The sequence below is a fragment of the Typha angustifolia genome, chromosome 5 (assembly GCF_048772165.1).
Source record: "Typha angustifolia cultivar Huaian chromosome 5, ASM4877216v1, whole genome shotgun sequence".
Taxonomy (NCBI): domain Eukaryota; kingdom Viridiplantae; phylum Streptophyta; class Magnoliopsida; order Poales; family Typhaceae; genus Typha; species Typha angustifolia.
Genome location: NC_133243.1, coordinates 619716 through 637173, shown reverse-complemented (window position 1 = coordinate 637173; position 17458 = coordinate 619716). Strand labels below are relative to the sequence as shown.

Genomic DNA, 17458 nt, shown 5'->3' with positions numbered 1-17458 from the left:
ATTGATTTGGTGGCTTGACTTAATGACTCAACTCGACCCTGTTGATGACTTACAGTGTCTTAGAGTGATATCTCGATAGCATTTAGTTTAGAGTAATAGCTCGAAACCTAAACTAGACGGTATCTAGATATTGTCTAATTTATATCTAGTCTTCAAGTTCTTGAATAGTAAGATTCGAGTAATCTCACGGATGGTAATTGGTTGAATAGATTATATAGTATAATTTAGTGGTTTAAAGGAGAGTTTTGTGGGAAAGGGAACCTACCATGCTATTCAAGTGGGCACTATAAGCTTCCACATCATATTGTAGCTTTAAGAAATTAAATAAAGTTTGGTGAGAATTATAGGTAAGAGATTTGTTGTGGAACAACCTGCCAACTAAGTGAAATTAATGCGTGAAGGTTACTTCTCTTAATTGTTCGTTAATTAAAACAAGTAACCTTCATGTAGGGGTTGCAATTATGTTGATATATATTGTTCATTTATTACTTACCAACTTAAGATTTTAGGTCCATTAGAAACACACTTATATACACTTCACAATTTCTTGTGCTATTGCTGCTGCTATTGATCAGATTGAGCCGAAACTTAATAATATTAATTGGTCGAATCCAACCCATATCTAAAACCCATAATAGTACTAAACTGTTAGCGAATGGTAGAATTGACCTAAATTGATGGAGACATTTTAAATGACAAATAATCCTAATGATATTTGAGTAACTCTTGTTCCATTTTCACCATATCATTAAGCTTTAGTTAGCAACAATGGCTCTTTACAAGATCCTTCAACTACAGTACTATCTTTAGCTTTCGCCCAAAGGAAAAGATAGAGACCGACAACAACCATTGCTGCCCCGATGACACTGCAAAAGGAATCGGATTTGATGAGTGAATAAGATTGTGAAAAAAAAAAAGAAACAAGAAGAAGGCATCAAATTAATTTCAAACTGACCTTCCAAGTTGAGTGTCACCTCCTAAGATGAAAATCTCTATTAGAAAAGAAAAGACCACCACCAACGGAGAGAATGTAGAAGCAAAAACTGGGCCTTTCTTGTGTATGCACCAGTTGTGACCTAAGTATAGTAAGCCAGAGACTGCAATGCCCTGAACCATTAGATGCACTTTAGTCCTATATAATATAATCTTAGCACATAACTAGATTTGTTAGGAATAAATGGAATCTTTTTTTGAAAATTAGAACTTGGAACTATCAAGTGAGTGAGCTTAACAAACTCGAAACCTCCTAATCAGATAATTATTCTAAAAGCTTAAATTGTTAGAAGCCGATATTGGAAATATCATGTATTTAAACATGAATATTTTATAAACTTTGAGCTAGATTAAGTGGGTCTACATATTATTAATGATGGCTAAATAGTAAAATTAGAAGAGCTTAAATAGTACTTTAATGACATATATTCACTTATTCAAATCTAAGAAGAGAAGTAAATAAAAATTGGCTTTAAAATGACTATTATGGCAATAAAAATAAAGATAAATGAGTTTATGTACCATATTAAATATTTGAGAAATATCTAGAAATATTAGTAAAGTATATAAGTGTCAAACTTTTCATAAGATTTAGGCCCCAAAAAAGGTACCAATTATCTTGCACACAAAAGAAAAATGCTATTCAAGTGTCTTTTGAATAAGAAATAGTGCAATACTCACTCTTAAATGCAAAGAAAAAAAGGCTCTAATTTATATGAATGGAATGGACCAATTTCGTAAATAATTAATTTAAACTGAAGGACTATTCAAGCAAAAATTAATTTTAGATTTTACCCACGTGCACGAATTGAATTTAGCCAAGCAATTTGCACTAGTGTGAGTTAATTTGCATAAATTTATTTACCAAGAATATCAACATCCACTGTTCCAAAAGTAAACAATGGATGATAGATTATCCTTAAAAGATAGTGTTCAATATTATACTCGACTTATACAGAATTTTGTATTCCGTGATCAATCTATAAATTTTTATTTAATTTTATTTTCTTTTATTAGTCAAATTTTATTTATAACTATTTGAATCATATTGTTACTGCTAACGACCGATAGTATTTATCTTTTCCATAGTAACAAACTTAAACTTTGCTTTTTAATTATGGAGGAAAAAGTCTAGTGGGATTGAAGCTCAAGAATTCTTGCTCTATTTTACAAGCTTAAGTTAATGAAGAAAAATAGGTTTAATTTTCTATATTCAACATCAAGAAACTCCCAAGTGGTCTATAGTTAAGCATTTGATTCTTACCGCATATAGGATTGCTAATATTTCTGGTCTATTATCTGTCCATCCGATCCTCCATGATGTCAAGTCTCTTTCCATAATCAATGCAATCACCACAGTTTGCAGTGTCCCAAATACAGTTATCATAGTCGACAAGGTGAGATCCGATGGATACTTCAAGGCCACACTTTCCTGCATCCAAGAACTAATCATATTTGCAAATTATATCTGTGATTCTAAATTTTAGGGACTTTTTTATTAGAATTTTATAATTTAATTGTATTTAGATTTTTAATTTAGCATATAAAACTAAGTGCATATATTTTCTACGGTAGATACATATTTTGTTACAATGGAGTATACATAAACCAATATTATAAATTAAAAAATTAATACAATTAAATTAGTATTACTAATCCGTAAATAATAAGTTGGACTCGGATATTACATAATTATACGCGCAACCCAAGGTTTAGCAATTATAATTATGAATTAAATTAAGATTTTCTCATTAAATAATGTCATTCATAAGTTAAATAAATAATAATTAGGATTAGGGGTATAATAGTCATTTTACGTATATTGGACGTGACGATATATAGTAATCCTTTCTTATATTTCGCTTAATCTAATCTAAATCCAATTAAAATATCAATTATTATACTTACCACGAGGATACATGAGGCTGCCAACGCAACAACCGCAGCTCCGACCATCAAGCCGCCGCCGATGAAGCCGACGTCGGCCACCGATCCGCTTGATTCCGCCGTGCCACGATCCGACACGACGACGAGGACGGTGGAGCCGGCGACGGCGACTAGGGCGCCCCATAGCTTAGCCTGGCTGTATCCATCCCGGAACCGAAACCGCTCCCGGCGGCACGCCACCGCAGCCACGAACACCGCCATCGGTATCATGTTCAGCCCGACGCTCTGGAACGTCGCCGTTATGTAACGGAGGCTCGACGTCAGCAGGACCTCCCCAATCGGGTATCTACAACATGATTAAAGCCCAATTAATTCTCGATGGAAATTTGCAAATAACCCCCTACGTTGTTAGTGCGTTTATGAACTGGCACTGCACCATTTTGTGAACATATTAGGGTGTGGTATGAAAATTATGGAAAGAAAGAGGGCCAGATTGCAAATTAATAGGTGGAAGAGAAGTGGAGGACTTTAACTGTAAGAAGCCGATGAGGGAGGCGTAAAGGAGGATTTCGACGGACGGCCTTGAAATACCCTTGCGGAGATCGACGAGGAGGACGGCGGCGGAGAGGACGGCGGTGGCGACGAGCTGCTGGTAGGCGGCGAAGACGACGGGGTGGAAGCCGCTTGATGGGGCGAGGACGGAGCGGAGGACGGCCATGAGGACGGCGTTGCCGGCGAACCGGAGAGTCATCAGCACGTACGGCAAGATCTCCATGCTCGCCGATCCAATTCCTCCGATCCTCGCCATAGATGATGATTGCAATTTCGCCCCTTTGTAATCCTTCTGCTATCAAAAATAATATGTATAGCTACCAGCCAAATTGGTCGGTACATTCATTACGACTAATGAGGTCATGAATTGGACTCTAATTTTAAATAATATTATAAAAAAAATGATGTAAATAAGAGTTTAAGGGAGTCTTTTAATTTTAAGTATAACCAGGAGGGGTAATTTGAAATTTACCCTGTGAATTATACTATTCTCGAACAACCATTACTGGCCAGAGAGAGCGATAGGAAAAAGAGCTTGACGAAAAGATTGCTGCAGTGTGGACACTTGGGATATCGTGATTGGCCATTGAACATGAAATTCCCGCACGGAAAGCACGTGGGCGCATTGCTTTTTTTACTTAGAATTTTGTACATTACACCCTAGGTTTTATCTATTTTGTGATTAGTACCTCGTATTTCAAGTTTTTCTTATAATTAGTATTTATTAATTTAAATAGTACCGACTAAAAAAATATTCCATTATAATATAGGTAATAATTTATACATACCTAAATTACTCTGACTTTTTTAGAGGAGGGGGGCAAAGAGGAGGAAAAATATTGGTAAAAATATTTTAGTAATTTTATTGATATCAGTTAGTCAAAATATCGTCAGTGTGTTAAACGAGAATTATAGAGAAAAAGTAGAGCTGGGTTATAAAATCGTTAAGGACGGAGTGTAAATCACAAAATAGGTAAAATGTGAGTGTGATTTGTAAAATACTCTTTTTTCGAAGTAAATTGTAGATTATCGAGATGGTTGCTGGATCTGACTCTAACTTCAAATAATTATTATGGAGAATATTATTTGGTGACATGACGGCTTAGCTCAACGATTTGCCTCGACTCAATTGATGGCTCAGTAGTACGGTTGGCTTGAAGGAGCACCTCGGTAGTGCAACGGCTTGGAGCATATCTCAGCGGTGTTTAGTTCAAAGCAATTGTTTGGCGACACGCATAACTTAAAACTTAGACTAGATAGCTTACTATAGTGGCTAAAACTTGATGGGTTAAGTGCCTCTATATTAGGGAGGGTTGGCCTTTTGTACGGTCCATATCTTAGCTTCGAAAGCACGTGAGGTTAATGAGCTTACTTTGAGAACATTTCATATAACACCGGGTTTGGTTTGTTTTGGACTTAACTCCAAGCCCGATTGCTTCTATAGTTAAAATAAATGGAAAATTTATATATACCAAACTAATTTTTAACGAAATTATAGTTTAAACCTTACGTTTTACTATTTGCAAATCGAATCCTATGATTTAGAGAATACATGCAAAAAATATTGCAAGAATATTCCGTTAAGTAGAGATATTTTATTTCTAAAATAACTAAAATATCCTTAGTATGAATTGGTTGAGAATATTTTCATAATTTTTTTAGTATAGTTAACTTAACCAAGAAATTTAGTTAAGTTTAACTAACAAATCTAACGTCAGACTAGTTTCTGTACATATTCTCTAAATATAGGATTAATAAATTAACATCACAATGTTTTGAAGCATTAAAAATAAAATATAAAGTCTGAATAAAAAATATCTATACAGTAAAATAAAAATAATAATAATAAAACATTGCATCCCTTTTAACAATGGTTGTTATTGAAACCCAACTTGTTTTCTTGTAAATATTTTTCAGACTGCAATTCTTGAGTAATATCACATATATAATATATCACTGATATATGTTTATCTGAAAAAATAAATTACAGAATATATTTCATATTTAGGATTAGAGTTTTCTTTTTTGATTTAAAAAAACACCCTATATTTATTATCTGGAAAGCACCTCAAGTTAAAATTAATTTAAATGATCAAAAGTCAACTAAACCAATGCCATTAGTGAAGGTTTTGAATGCAAAAGCCTAGTCAAATTCTTTTGACTTTTTTTTTAAGAGTTGCACTACTTCTTCTTTCTTTTTCAATAGAAAATAATATCTATATTAATTAGCTTCCACGAGGACGGAAAGCGTGATCGATATCAAATCTCAAAATTATAATGAGATATTCAAAATAAGACTCCTCAAAAGTACACCGAAACCCTAATAATCTCTTCAAATCGACAAATTGATCAGCAACTTGATTGGCTTCCCGGTAGACATGTAAGACTTTCAAAGGGAACCCTATTTAAAAGTTGTGCTTCTAATGAGACCACAAGAGCTGGATATGATTATAACAAGTGGAGGACCAGCTAACAAGTGCACAAATTCATACAGCTAGTCTAACAGATCAGAGTCACTGTCATTCAGCACTATAATTAATAACTCTTAATTGGGTAGGGCCACCCCTGAGAATGCCTTCATGGTACAGGATGTTTAAAAATAATATAGAGGGGTTTTATATAATTTGCCACCACAAAATTCTCAAATATCTTAATGCCACCACTACATTCTCCAGAATATCAGAATTGCCACTGAAATTATTGAGTTATTTTTCTTTAATGACAATCTATTAGTTGAATCTACTAATCTAATGCTGCCCAATATCATGGTTAGAATAAAGAAATCTTATCTCTAGGGAGAAAAATAAGAGTATTTTAATGGCAATTATGATATTTTAAGAAATAGTGACAATGATGATATTTTGAAGGTAAAACCTTTTATAAATGACAGGATTCTAATATGAATTAGTAACTAACTAAATCAACAGAAGAGATAAGGGCAGAAAGCAATAAAGAATCATAGTGAGCTTAGCTCTTGCTCTAAAGATCTTGATATGATTCAAGTCTGATTTGAGTCAGTCAGAAATTAGTCTAAGTTCGATAATATGAAACCAGATTTATTTGATCGATAACATCGTTATCTATGATTTTCATTAACTTTCTTCGTATTCGGACCCTATCTAGAGTGGAACAGTGATCTAATCCTAAGAAGATGACAATCTCACTTTTTACATGTGGGTCATCATGAAGTCGAAAACACATAAGAATAAAACAATCATTGATATGGCTCAGAGTTGAGTGCTAATGAACACATTGAACTATGAACACTGTTTAAATAAGCTTAGTAGTTTGTTTCTTGTTCGATTTTAAAATTCTTTGTTTTATAAATAAGGTCTTATAGCTTATAACTTAGACGTGCATTACTTATTGGATAAATTACTCTTTTCTAGATATTTTTATTCCTCTTAACCCTAACATTTTCTTTTATCTCCGACTTTTCATCCTTCGTCTCTTTTTCCCTTAATAGTCTCTACCTCTTATATGATTCTCATCTTTATCCACTACCATGGCTGCAGATCAATCGTAACCTTCAACTATTTATCGTATTCGCATGCAACCATCACCGTCTATTGGTGAGCTATATACATTTTAATTATTTGGCCTCCACTTTATCATCATCTCCACCGTATGACCTGCTTGTATAACTGATCCATATCAGAACTTTAAGGGAGCATCAACCTACACTATGTCACCTAACCGCTCATCAAGATTATTTAATGAACATAATAAGTGAAAATGTTCCTGTAGTCATTATCCATCAACATTGATGTGCTCTTTTTCTTTCAGGAAAAAGTAAAAGATGAGATCAGGATGTAGAACATCCTGAAGTTATCTATCATCCCCTTGAAAATGAAAACTTTTGGCAACAAAGACTATTGATGTTAGCTTTTCTTGATTGACAAGAAGGAATTACTCTGCATTGATCTAAGACTAATTACTTCAAAGCTACAGTGATGCCTAGTTGCCTCCAGAAATTGGAAGGAATCTGATATGAACCACATGGCAGACCAATAAGGCCTAATAAATTAAATAAACCTAAAATCTATTCCTAATCAAGAATCATCTTGTATTATAAATCTTATAATATTGTACAAATAATTGCATATGAATAATCCGACAGAAGTAGGAACCCATGTCAAATATCAATTGGTGGCAACTTCAATAATAAATCTTCTCTAAATTCTGAAATGCCTGCCTTAAGATTCTAGGTTGGTTAACCTAAGCAACTAGGCAAACCAAGGCCATCCATCCCAGAATGAAACTAGAGGTTCTGAAGGAAACAGCCCCCCTTTAATCACAATGCAATACTTGGCAGAAAGAAAAGGATGCCCAACAAGAAGATTCTGTACTAATTGATTCAAAATTCAAAATAAAAAACTAAATTTAATCAATCTCTTCTCCAACAATTAAGCACATAGAGATATATACACCTCTATTTGCTAGAACATTTCAGGAGCAAATTGTCATCCTCTCCTAATCTGTGTACCGGCAGTACAAAGATCACATATCATCTGACAAGAATACTCAAGTTTCCAAATGATCCAACCTCTATAGTATGACCCTCATGAATAATTAGACAAATTAGAAGTCATCACTAACTCCAGCCTCCAAACAGCAACACTATCTCCTTTTTCTTTTTCGTTTCTTTTTTTGACAATAATCTAGTCAATATCAGCATCAGCAATTAAACAATAAAGAACCCAAAAGTAGTAGTCAATACTTATTGCATTAAAAGCATCCGAATCACAACGCACTTAAACTAATCTCCATGCCTTATTAAGAAAGAAAAGGTCTTCTTGTATCAAGATACACCTCGATTTCATCTTATTTTCTAATTTTTCAGTTCTTATTGCAAGACAAACTGCATCACCAATAGAGATACTAAAAGAAAGAGATCATCCAAATTCCAACGAATTAATCAGTATAATTCCTGGTGTTCTCCACCGATCCCACCTTTTAATCGCAAAGATTATCATCTACACATGATAAAAATCAGACCTTTATATTATAGAACACCGAAAATTTTCATCTTTTTATCAGTTTTCCAGCTCACATCGAGCTGAACAAAGACGAGCAATATCGAATATTCAGGGGGGGGAGGGAAAGGTTAAACAGAAGGAAAAAATAAAGATTATAATAATCTAACCTTCGCCCTCTCCCGATGTGTCCCCGTTCGAGGCCGCCACCCGACTGAGAGGGTTAACCTTCGGCGGCCCCCGGAATCCGTCGGACTCGACATACGTGGCCGAGCCCATCTCCATCTGGGCGATCCTAACCGCCCCAAAAAGCTTCTCCGGCAACTCCTCGTCGCTCTGCGCCTCCACCGCGAAACCCATATCGATCGTCACCGCCGTCACATACCCCAAGGCCAAGTGCAGTATTGCGCTGGCAATCGCGGAGCTCCCGATATCCACATCGATCTCCAGATAATCCTCCCCCTTGTGATACCGACAAGTGAGCGCCCGCCCGAGCAGGCACGCCGCGTAATTCCCCACCGCGGCCTTGACGATCCACGGGCCCTTCACGATCCTATTCACGATCTTGAACCGGGCGTTTCGGAACGCGTCGTCGCCGTGGATGAATCGGCCGAGGAGGGAATCGGGGGGGATCGGACCGTCGGACGCGAAGTAGAACACGGCGCTGTAAGGCTCCGGCCTCGCCGGGACCTGGAGGTTGACGGCGACGAGGAAGGGGGAGGCCTTGCCTCTCCGTTGACGGCGGCGGAAGGCCGAGGCGACGCGGTTGTCGGGGCGGCAGAGGACGTGGTCGAGGCGGGAGGCGGAGCGGAGCCAGTCGACGCCCGCGGGGAGGAGGAGCCAGTCACCAGACGGGGACTTCTTCCGTCGCGAGGTGGAGAAGTAGCCCTCGGAGCGGAGCTGGAAGAGATCCCCCGGGGGCGACGCCCACCCGTTGGATCCTGTCTGGAGGTCCACGTGGCCCAACGATCCACCGTTGATCGCTACCTGACGCCAATCCATCAAGGACTCCGCTGAGGCGCCCCTCTCGGCGCTATATTCCTCATCTCCGTCAGAGTTCGCCGTCGCCGTCGTCATCGTACACATCGGATCTCCCCCCAACAACCCTATTCTCTCTCTCTCCCTCTCTCCCCCTCCCTCCCTCTCTGGTCGAGCTATAAAACAGTGGCAATTCCAGATAACGCCATCGGAGATGCCATTATTCACAATACTGCCACGACGAAGGAGAAATGGACACGTCTGCAGAGGAGACGCGTGGCTCGATACGGCTGGTAAGTAAGTGTGTTGCGTGATTGGTGGCATAGAGCGCTGCCTCCCAAGATCGGTGACTTTCCATGGTGTCTTTCGCTGGATGCAAATTTTGTGAAAAGATTTGCTGTTTTAAACTTTGGAGTGACACTTGGTGGCGGTTTGGAGTCGTTTGATTGATTGTGTCATAATTCTATACTTTATACTCATTATATGCACTCTTATTACTTCCCATGTACATAAAATCATATAGATGGCCTGCCACTCTCACTTGTGCATATTTTCGTCTAGCCTTCGGTTTCTCGCGCAGCTCACCCTCCGCCTTTTCCTAAGAAGAAAATACTATTTTTTTTTAGGTTGAAGTCGGACGTTGCCGGCCATGGCTTATCTGGGACTGATACCTAAGTTTGGAGACTTCTTTTTCAGGGTTAAATACATTTTACCTCTCATGTACTTCAAAAAATCTCAAATCAGTCTTTGTACTTACGATTAGAGTGAAACCGTTAATTTTTCTGTCAAAATTAATACAGCGCACCTAAATATTTCAAATAGTGCTAATAGCTCTTTATTCTTTTAAATTTTTTCTCCATCCATATTGTATCAACCAATTTAATATGTAGGAGAATCATATAAAACTAACACTCATATAGCATATAGCATATGATATAATGGAGGATTCATTCTTGTTCTATCTCCACTTAAATGCAAATTAACTACCCTTGTCATTGACTCTCATTTACTTTATATATATTTGTTATCATATGTGATATTTTTACTTACAATAAGAATTCTTTGTAAAAAAAATCTAGCTTTTTTGTGATTGTTTGATTTGATGAGATTTTAATGGCTCATACAATAACTATATATATATATATTTTTTTTTTTTTTTTAATCATGGAAATAATCACAAAGTATATCTTAAACACAAGTGCACATAAATTAGTTTATTTATTTCAAGATGTAGACTTTATTATTTCAATAATGAGAATATTCCTTATTAATTCTTGGCTCTAATGATTTAGAAACTTCCTTATATTAATTCAAAATATATATCCAATCTTCCATTATCTTTAAAGATTATTAGCAACTAGTAGGGCATTAACACCCTACTTAATAGTTGCTAACTTTCTTGGAAATTTCACCAATGATATGTTGCATTTATTAAAAAAAAAATAAGGTTATTAATTATAAAATATCACCTAAATTATATTTTCTATCTTCTCATTTAATCGACTTTAACACTCAACATTTTATTAAATTATATATAAAAAAATTAAGTATTTAATTAACACCCTACTCAAAAATTAAGTAAAAATTCTTATAAAACTATGATTCAAGTTCTACCTTATTATTTTTTTTTTCAAAAATAAAAACACTTTTTTATATAAAAATATTTAGAAAAGCCCATGAGTGAATTTAACCTCATATTAGCTTAACAAAACAAAATTATTCTAATTTATTTAAACTAATATTTTTTTAAGTTCTAAAATTATCCTCAAACATTTTATTTAAGACTTTCTAAGAAAATAAGATAGTCTTATTTTTGTGACGGTTGAACCAGTCATATGAACCGAAAATATCGATTACTCTTTTAAATTATAGAAATAAATTAGTTGTATTTTATATTTCTCCTTTAGCTATCCAATTTCTTTTTTTAATAAGACTAAGTAATAAAAAAAATATACTTAAATTCTAGTTTACATATCCATAAATCTAGTGGTATATCTAAAATTATTTTTAATATCTAATTGGTTTGCATGGAATATTGCTCTAATTATAATTGTCTCTTTTGTCCCACCTACCAAAGGCCAAGTACATGATTTGATTGGCTTACAATTAAAGTCAGTATCATTAGGTAATAAGTAACATAAACTACTAGATTAGTAGGTTATAAAACGACATAATTAAATAGAACTTTCTTTTTCCTTCTTCTTCTTCTTCTTCTAATTCTAAAGCTGAAGGGGGGAGTTTGGTGAGCTTTAAATATGCTAAGAACTTGGAAAAGAAAACTAAAAGAGGATAAGAGGAAAAAAGAACGGCTTAGAGAAAGAAAGGAAGACATTCGTTGCCGAAAGATTAAAGAAAGAAGAGGAAAGAAGGAGAAGAATAAAGAAAAAGGGATGGAGGATGAGTTGGCTAAGGTGACGGCATTTGCCACCCTGGGGATGGCTTTTCGCATGAGTCTTGAACTCGATTAGTTAATCTTATTTTTTAGTCTTAATTTTTTATTATCGAACTAGTTTAGGAGTCCCTAAACGAGTTCATGGGTGTCCCTAAACTCAAAGCAAGCAATAAGAGTTTAGAATATTTTATAGAGATAATTTCTTTTCACTCTCTGAATTATTATTATTTTCTATCGATGATTCTTTAAATTTTTATTTTTGGTACATAAAAAGAGATCAGATGACTAACTAACTCGATTAGTTAGTCTCATTTTTTAGTCTTAAATTTTTAGTTACTGGACTAGTCCTAAACGAGTTCACGAGTGTCTCCAAACTCAAAGTAAGCAATAAGAGTTTAGAATATTTTATAGAGATAATTTTTTTTCACTCTCTGAATTATTATTATTTTCTATCGATGACTCTCTAAACTTTTATTTTTGGTACATAAAAAGAGATCAAATGGGATATTTTTTTACGGTTCAAAAAGTTATTGTGAAAAAATTATCTATATTTTATATTCATACCGTATATTTCTTATATTCTTTTGTATGTTGAATCACTAAGATTGTTTACTTAAAGTTGTTAGAAAGGTGACAGGAAGTATTTATATACATAAATAGGAAATTTAGACAAAGATATATATAAAAAAACTTTGGAAATTAAGATATACATGTAAAGAAAAACACCTTATCTAATTGAAATTTGTGATTAGAAATGTAAGCCAAGCCAAGCCTGTGATTTGACTCAATTTTATGGAACTATTATTTACTTTCAAATTGAACACTTAATCCTCGACTGGTATCAACTAAAGTGTAAGGATAAATTTTCGAATACATCTAAAATAATACTGATCGAATTTTAAATGATGAAGATTATAGCAACTATATTTAATATATAAATATTTTTGTCATATAAAATTCTATCAGTATTATTTTAAATACATTGAAAAACTTATTCAATCCTCTGTAATTTTGTGTCTAATGAGAATCTTTATATTTAATCTCTAGTGTGGTCAGATACAATAAAAAAAAGGTGGTGATTATATCTTTTTTTATATTGGTTGAATATATTCAAGTTCAATTTTGTAACCATTTAAATGGGCAATTCGTGTAATCCATGTAATAAATGGGTCAAAATCCAAGCCTCTAATTACATAATAAACAGATGAAGTACTCTCTTTTCCATTTGCTTGTACTCCATATTCCTTTTCTCTATCATTTCCTCCCTTTTAAAACTTTCTATACACTCTTCATGTGTTTCCAGGTTAGCAACAGTGAAACACTTTATTCTTTCTTTTTTCTTTGGCTTGGATCATGTCATAAATGAGTTGAATGAGTTAACATAATAAATATGAATATAACTCGTTTAATAATCGAGTTAGATAGCTTGATTCAATTATGATCCGAACTTAATTAAACCAAATTTAAACCTATTTAAAAATTGGGTTACCGTGTTAGATTATCGGATCAGATCAACTTTTGGATTTCGGCCCGAAACCGAAGGCCCAAGGTCGAGAATTGGTTATGACCTTGTTGCCCTTGAGATGCTTGGTGAATACTCCCCCATTTTGGGCTGGAATATCCAAGCAGTAACAAATGAGTTTCTCAATAAAAGTATAAGTGATATGCACAACTAAGAATCCCCAAGTGTTAGACCCAATATATATATATATACACACATATTAGGCCCAAAATTCATGCATAATAAGATACTCAAAAAGAACATGCAGGGATCCACAAAATCAATGAAATCCACATGAACATCAAGAACCAAAGAACACCTCATATCTCATTGAACTCAAGAATATAACATGCTATTTAATGGAATAGTTTTGAAGTTCACATGCTATGCTTAGGACCATACATGATAACAAGTGAATATCCAAAGCTTTTATCTGAGTTCATCTTGCATCCAAATAATCATTAAGTCTACCTAGGTAGATGAAGTTACCACTCAAAAGTCACTAGATAAGGAAATGAACTTGTTCAATAAGTTTAAAGACCCTTTTGCTCTATTTTATTATATACACTTAGGAAAAATAACCTCAAGAGTGGCTTTTGTCATTGATCTTTTCAAACAAAGGCTAAAAGAATCCAAGTCTAAGTTATGTCAGAGTCAAAACTAGTCTGAGTCCTTGAATTGCAGGAGCTTATAATTTATGCAATTTTAAGAAAATAATAAGAAAATATTCATACAATGTTCGATAAATTATGATACTAGAGCGATTAAGTTAGGAACATCGTGATCTACGATTTTCATATTCAAACTCTATATGAGGCGCAACAGAGATCTAATCTCAAGTAGATATGGAGACTAATCAAAAAAAATGAGTGCACGTGCCTACACGTGCCTTTTCTTCTTCTTCCCCTTTCTTCTTTTCTTCCCTCCTCATAGCCGTTTTCCCCTTTTCCTTCTCACCACCATAGCTCGCTGACCTAGTGGCCTGCATCGCTAGTGAGTCCCTTCTCTTTAAATTAATTTTTAGTATAGTGGCTTAGTTAATTGTTTCCCTTATCTTTTTTGTGTTTCAATCCTATCAGAAAATCGACCGACCGACAATCTTATGTCTTCCTGCACCAACCTTGATAGCTTCCTCTTATCGTGCCCATGCTGATGAAACCCTCTATTTTTGCCCTCATCATCACCTTCTCCTCTCTACGTTTGATTGGGAATCTTCCCTTCCATGAGAGACACCGTTATGTGCCACCCTTTGGAGCTCTTGTAGCTTAGTGAGTTGTAGTGGCAACCTTTAAGATTGTCGGCCAAAAAGAAGATATTCCCTTGCTGTCGGCCACCTTGACTGGCCAACCCTTGGGCTTTGCACTCTTCTCTCGGCCTCCTCATTTGTTTGGCTTGGTTCTTTGGCCATCACCCTCGGCATCTCGCCAATTTGCTCCTCCATTGGCCATTGGCTCTTCTTCCATCGAGGTGTACCGTCATGGCTTCACCTCTGGTGGGTAATGCCTTGTGACTTCTTCCCCGACTTGTGGGTGTCGACCTTGACTGTCGATAGTGGTTTTTGTCGACAACTACCTCCTTTTTCTCTCTTGGTTGGTCTTTTATCAAGAGAGAGAGAGAGAGAGAGAGAGAGAGAGAGAGAGGGGGTGAGGTGGACTAGGTTGGTTGTGGCTTAGCCCAACTTGAGCTTGGATTGGATGCGACCTAACTAAAGTGGTGGGTTGGGCTATAGGCATCCCAGCCCAAATTTATCGGTTGGGCTGCGATCCAACCAAGGTTGATCGCGGGTTGGGTTGCGACTCAACCCATATTAGTTGGGTTGGGCTGCAACCTAGCCAACCTTCTCCTTTCTCCTCTCTTCCCCTTGGTACCTACTCTGAGATTCAACCCACAACTGAGGCTACACCTCCCCCACTTCTTCTTCCTCAGTCGAGTGACCAATTCCACATAGAAACCCCTTTCTCCCCCCAACTTGCTCAAGGTGCTATATCATCCATCGCAGCCATTTTTCATTTTCATTATCGCCATTTTCCATCATTCATATTCATCTTGCCAACCCGTGACTTTTTGGTTAGTATTTTCATCATATCTTTTGATTTACATATTTGATTGGCGAGATTTTAGTTGTAATGGATTTCTAACTTCCATAGAAACAACATATCCTAATCTTAGGTCATTGCAATAGTTAGAGCTATGTTAGGTTTTTTATTTATTGGCAATTTTGTACAAAATATTCTAAGTGTATTTTTTTCATGTATATGAGCTTTACACAAGTCTAGAATATCACTGGTGTGAAGAATTGCAAGATCATTGGAGAAAAGCCGTCGCGTTCTCACCGCGTTCACAAACGCGTTCGAACGCAAAATCTGCGTTCACACAAACAGAGAGTCGCGTTCACAAGCGTGTTCGAACACGGGCACTGCATTCACACAGACAGAGAGCCGCGTTCACAAACGCGTTCGAACGCGGGCACTGCGTTCACACAGACAGAGAGCCGCGTTCACAAACGCGTTCGAACGCGGGTACTGCGTTCACACAGACCGAGAGCAGCGTTCACAAACGCGTTCGAACGCAACCTGAAGAATTCAAGCTGTCGCGTTAGAACGCACTTCGGCCCGTTCGAACGCACCTGAGATTAAGTTAGGCCGTTCGAACGCACTCGGGCCGCGTTCGAACGCACCTATGAAGTTTGCAATTTATTGGATTTTCGTGAGTACGATTATGACTTAGATTTGGCTCTATCTTGGAGATCATATATAAGGATAGTGTTGCCCTAACCTAGGGTAGTTGAAGAAGATTATTCAAGGAGACTTTTTGGAGGCTACATCGGTTCTTCAACAAACAAGACCCTTCGCATCTATAAATCTTAATCTTTCGTCTTAAGGGCTATCTAGACGAAAGATCAATCTCGAGGGCTACTGAGATTGGACTTCAATCACAAGAAGCAGTGAATCGTGGGTTCTAGCGATCAAGACTGAGAGGAACAAAGTCGTTTGGATCGACGGGTTGTTTTGTGAGTCAATCTTGTAACTGCTACTATCATAGTGATTGGTTTTGATCCGAGTTTGGATCCGTGGTTTTTTCCCGTTTGGGTTTTCCACGTTAAAATCTTGGCGTTCATCTCTACTTTCGTTTTTAATATTTCTTCCGACTTTTACTTAAGCGAACGAGAAATATCATTGCCTAGAGGTTAGATACATACGTGTGTCTAGGGGTTTTTCAGTCTTTTATCAAGAGAGAGAGAGAGAGAGAGAGAGAGAGGGTGAGGTGGACTAGGTTGGTTGTGGCCTAGCCCAACTTGAGCTTGGATTGGATGCGACCTAACTAAAGTGGTGGGTTGGGCTATAGGCATCCCAGCCCAAATTTATCGGTTGGGCTGCAATCCAACCAAGGTTGATCGCGGGTTGGGTTGCGACTCAACCCATATTAGTTGGGTTGGGCTGCAACCTAGCCAACCTTCTCCTTTCTCCTCTCTTCCCCTTGGTACCTACTCTGAGATTCAACCCACAACTGAGGCTACACCTCCCCCACTTCTTCTTCCTCAGTCGAGCGACCAATTCCACATAGAAACCCCTTTCTCCCCCCAACTTGCTCAAGGTGCTATATCATCCATCGCAGCCATTTTTCATTTTCATTATCGCCATTTTCCATCATTCATATTCATCTTGCCAACCCGTGACTTTTTGGTTAGTATTTTCATCATATCTTTTGATTACATATTTGATTGACGAGATTTTAGTTGTAATGGATTTCTAACTTCCATAGAAACAACATATCCTAATCTTAGGTCATTGCAATAGTTAGAGCTATCCACCTTGCCTTTGAAAGTTTTGTATTTAGTTTTGCCTTGAGCTACATCACTAATTAAAATTATCTTCATCGAGGATGATTGTAACATAGTTCTAATTGATAATTGTATTAAACATGCTTTATGATTCAATCAAGTAAGTTAAATGTGAATATGTAATTACTTTTGATCGATAATAATTAGGAGAATAGTGATCATGATAATTTTTGTATGAATAACTCTTAATAACTTGTTAGACCATCATTATTGTCAATTCTACTTGAATAATAAATGGAAGAATTCTTAGGTGAACCTATCCAAACCTATAGCAAAAATTTGTAGATTATTTAATTAATTAGTGTCACATAAATTTTGTGCTTATGATTTTATTATTT

General features: G+C 36.2%; 1 protein-coding gene across 3 annotated transcripts; it reads right to left on the bottom strand.

Annotated features, from left to right (window-relative positions):
• Positions 1 to 636: 636 nt before the first annotated feature.
• On the bottom strand, positions 637 to 9547 carry LOC140760371 (protein ENHANCED DISEASE RESISTANCE 2-like). Of its 3 annotated transcripts, XM_073097304.1 has the most exons (6): positions 8579 to 8822; positions 3414 to 3724; positions 2902 to 3226; positions 2258 to 2425; positions 956 to 1107; positions 637 to 866 (listed from the first exon to the last, which is right to left on the bottom strand). In XM_073097304.1, the coding sequence occupies exons 1-6, from the start codon at positions 8669 to 8671 to the stop codon at positions 749 to 751; spliced, it is 1167 nt and encodes a 388-aa protein (XP_072953405.1). In that variant the 5' UTR covers positions 8672 to 8822; the 3' UTR covers positions 637 to 748. The 3 variants fall into 3 exon arrangements, with proteins under 3 accessions (XP_072953405.1, XP_072953404.1, XP_072953406.1); XM_073097303.1 differs by lacking the exons at positions 637 to 866; positions 956 to 1107; positions 2258 to 2425 and having other exon boundaries at positions 2929 to 3226; positions 8579 to 9546; XM_073097305.1 differs by lacking the exons at positions 637 to 866; positions 956 to 1107; positions 2258 to 2425; positions 2902 to 3226; positions 3414 to 3724 and adding an exon at positions 8158 to 8408 and having other exon boundaries at positions 8579 to 9547.
• Positions 9548 to 17458: the final 7911 nt, after the last annotated feature.

Excerpts from the sequence above, each read along its gene's own strand:
- LOC140760371 (XM_073097303.1), bottom strand. The coding sequence starts at position 9,494 with ATGTGTACGATGACGACGGCGACGGCGAACTCTGACGGAGATGAGGAA. Across the intron at positions 3,725-8,578 it reads CACATCGGGAGAGGGCGAAG|AAGGATTACAAAGGGGCGAA; the intron begins GTTAGATTATTA and ends TTTTGATAGCAG. Across the intron at positions 3,227-3,413 it reads TCCCTCATCGGCTTCTTACA|ATACCCGATTGGGGAGGTCC; the intron begins GTTAAAGTCCTC and ends ATCATGTTGTAG.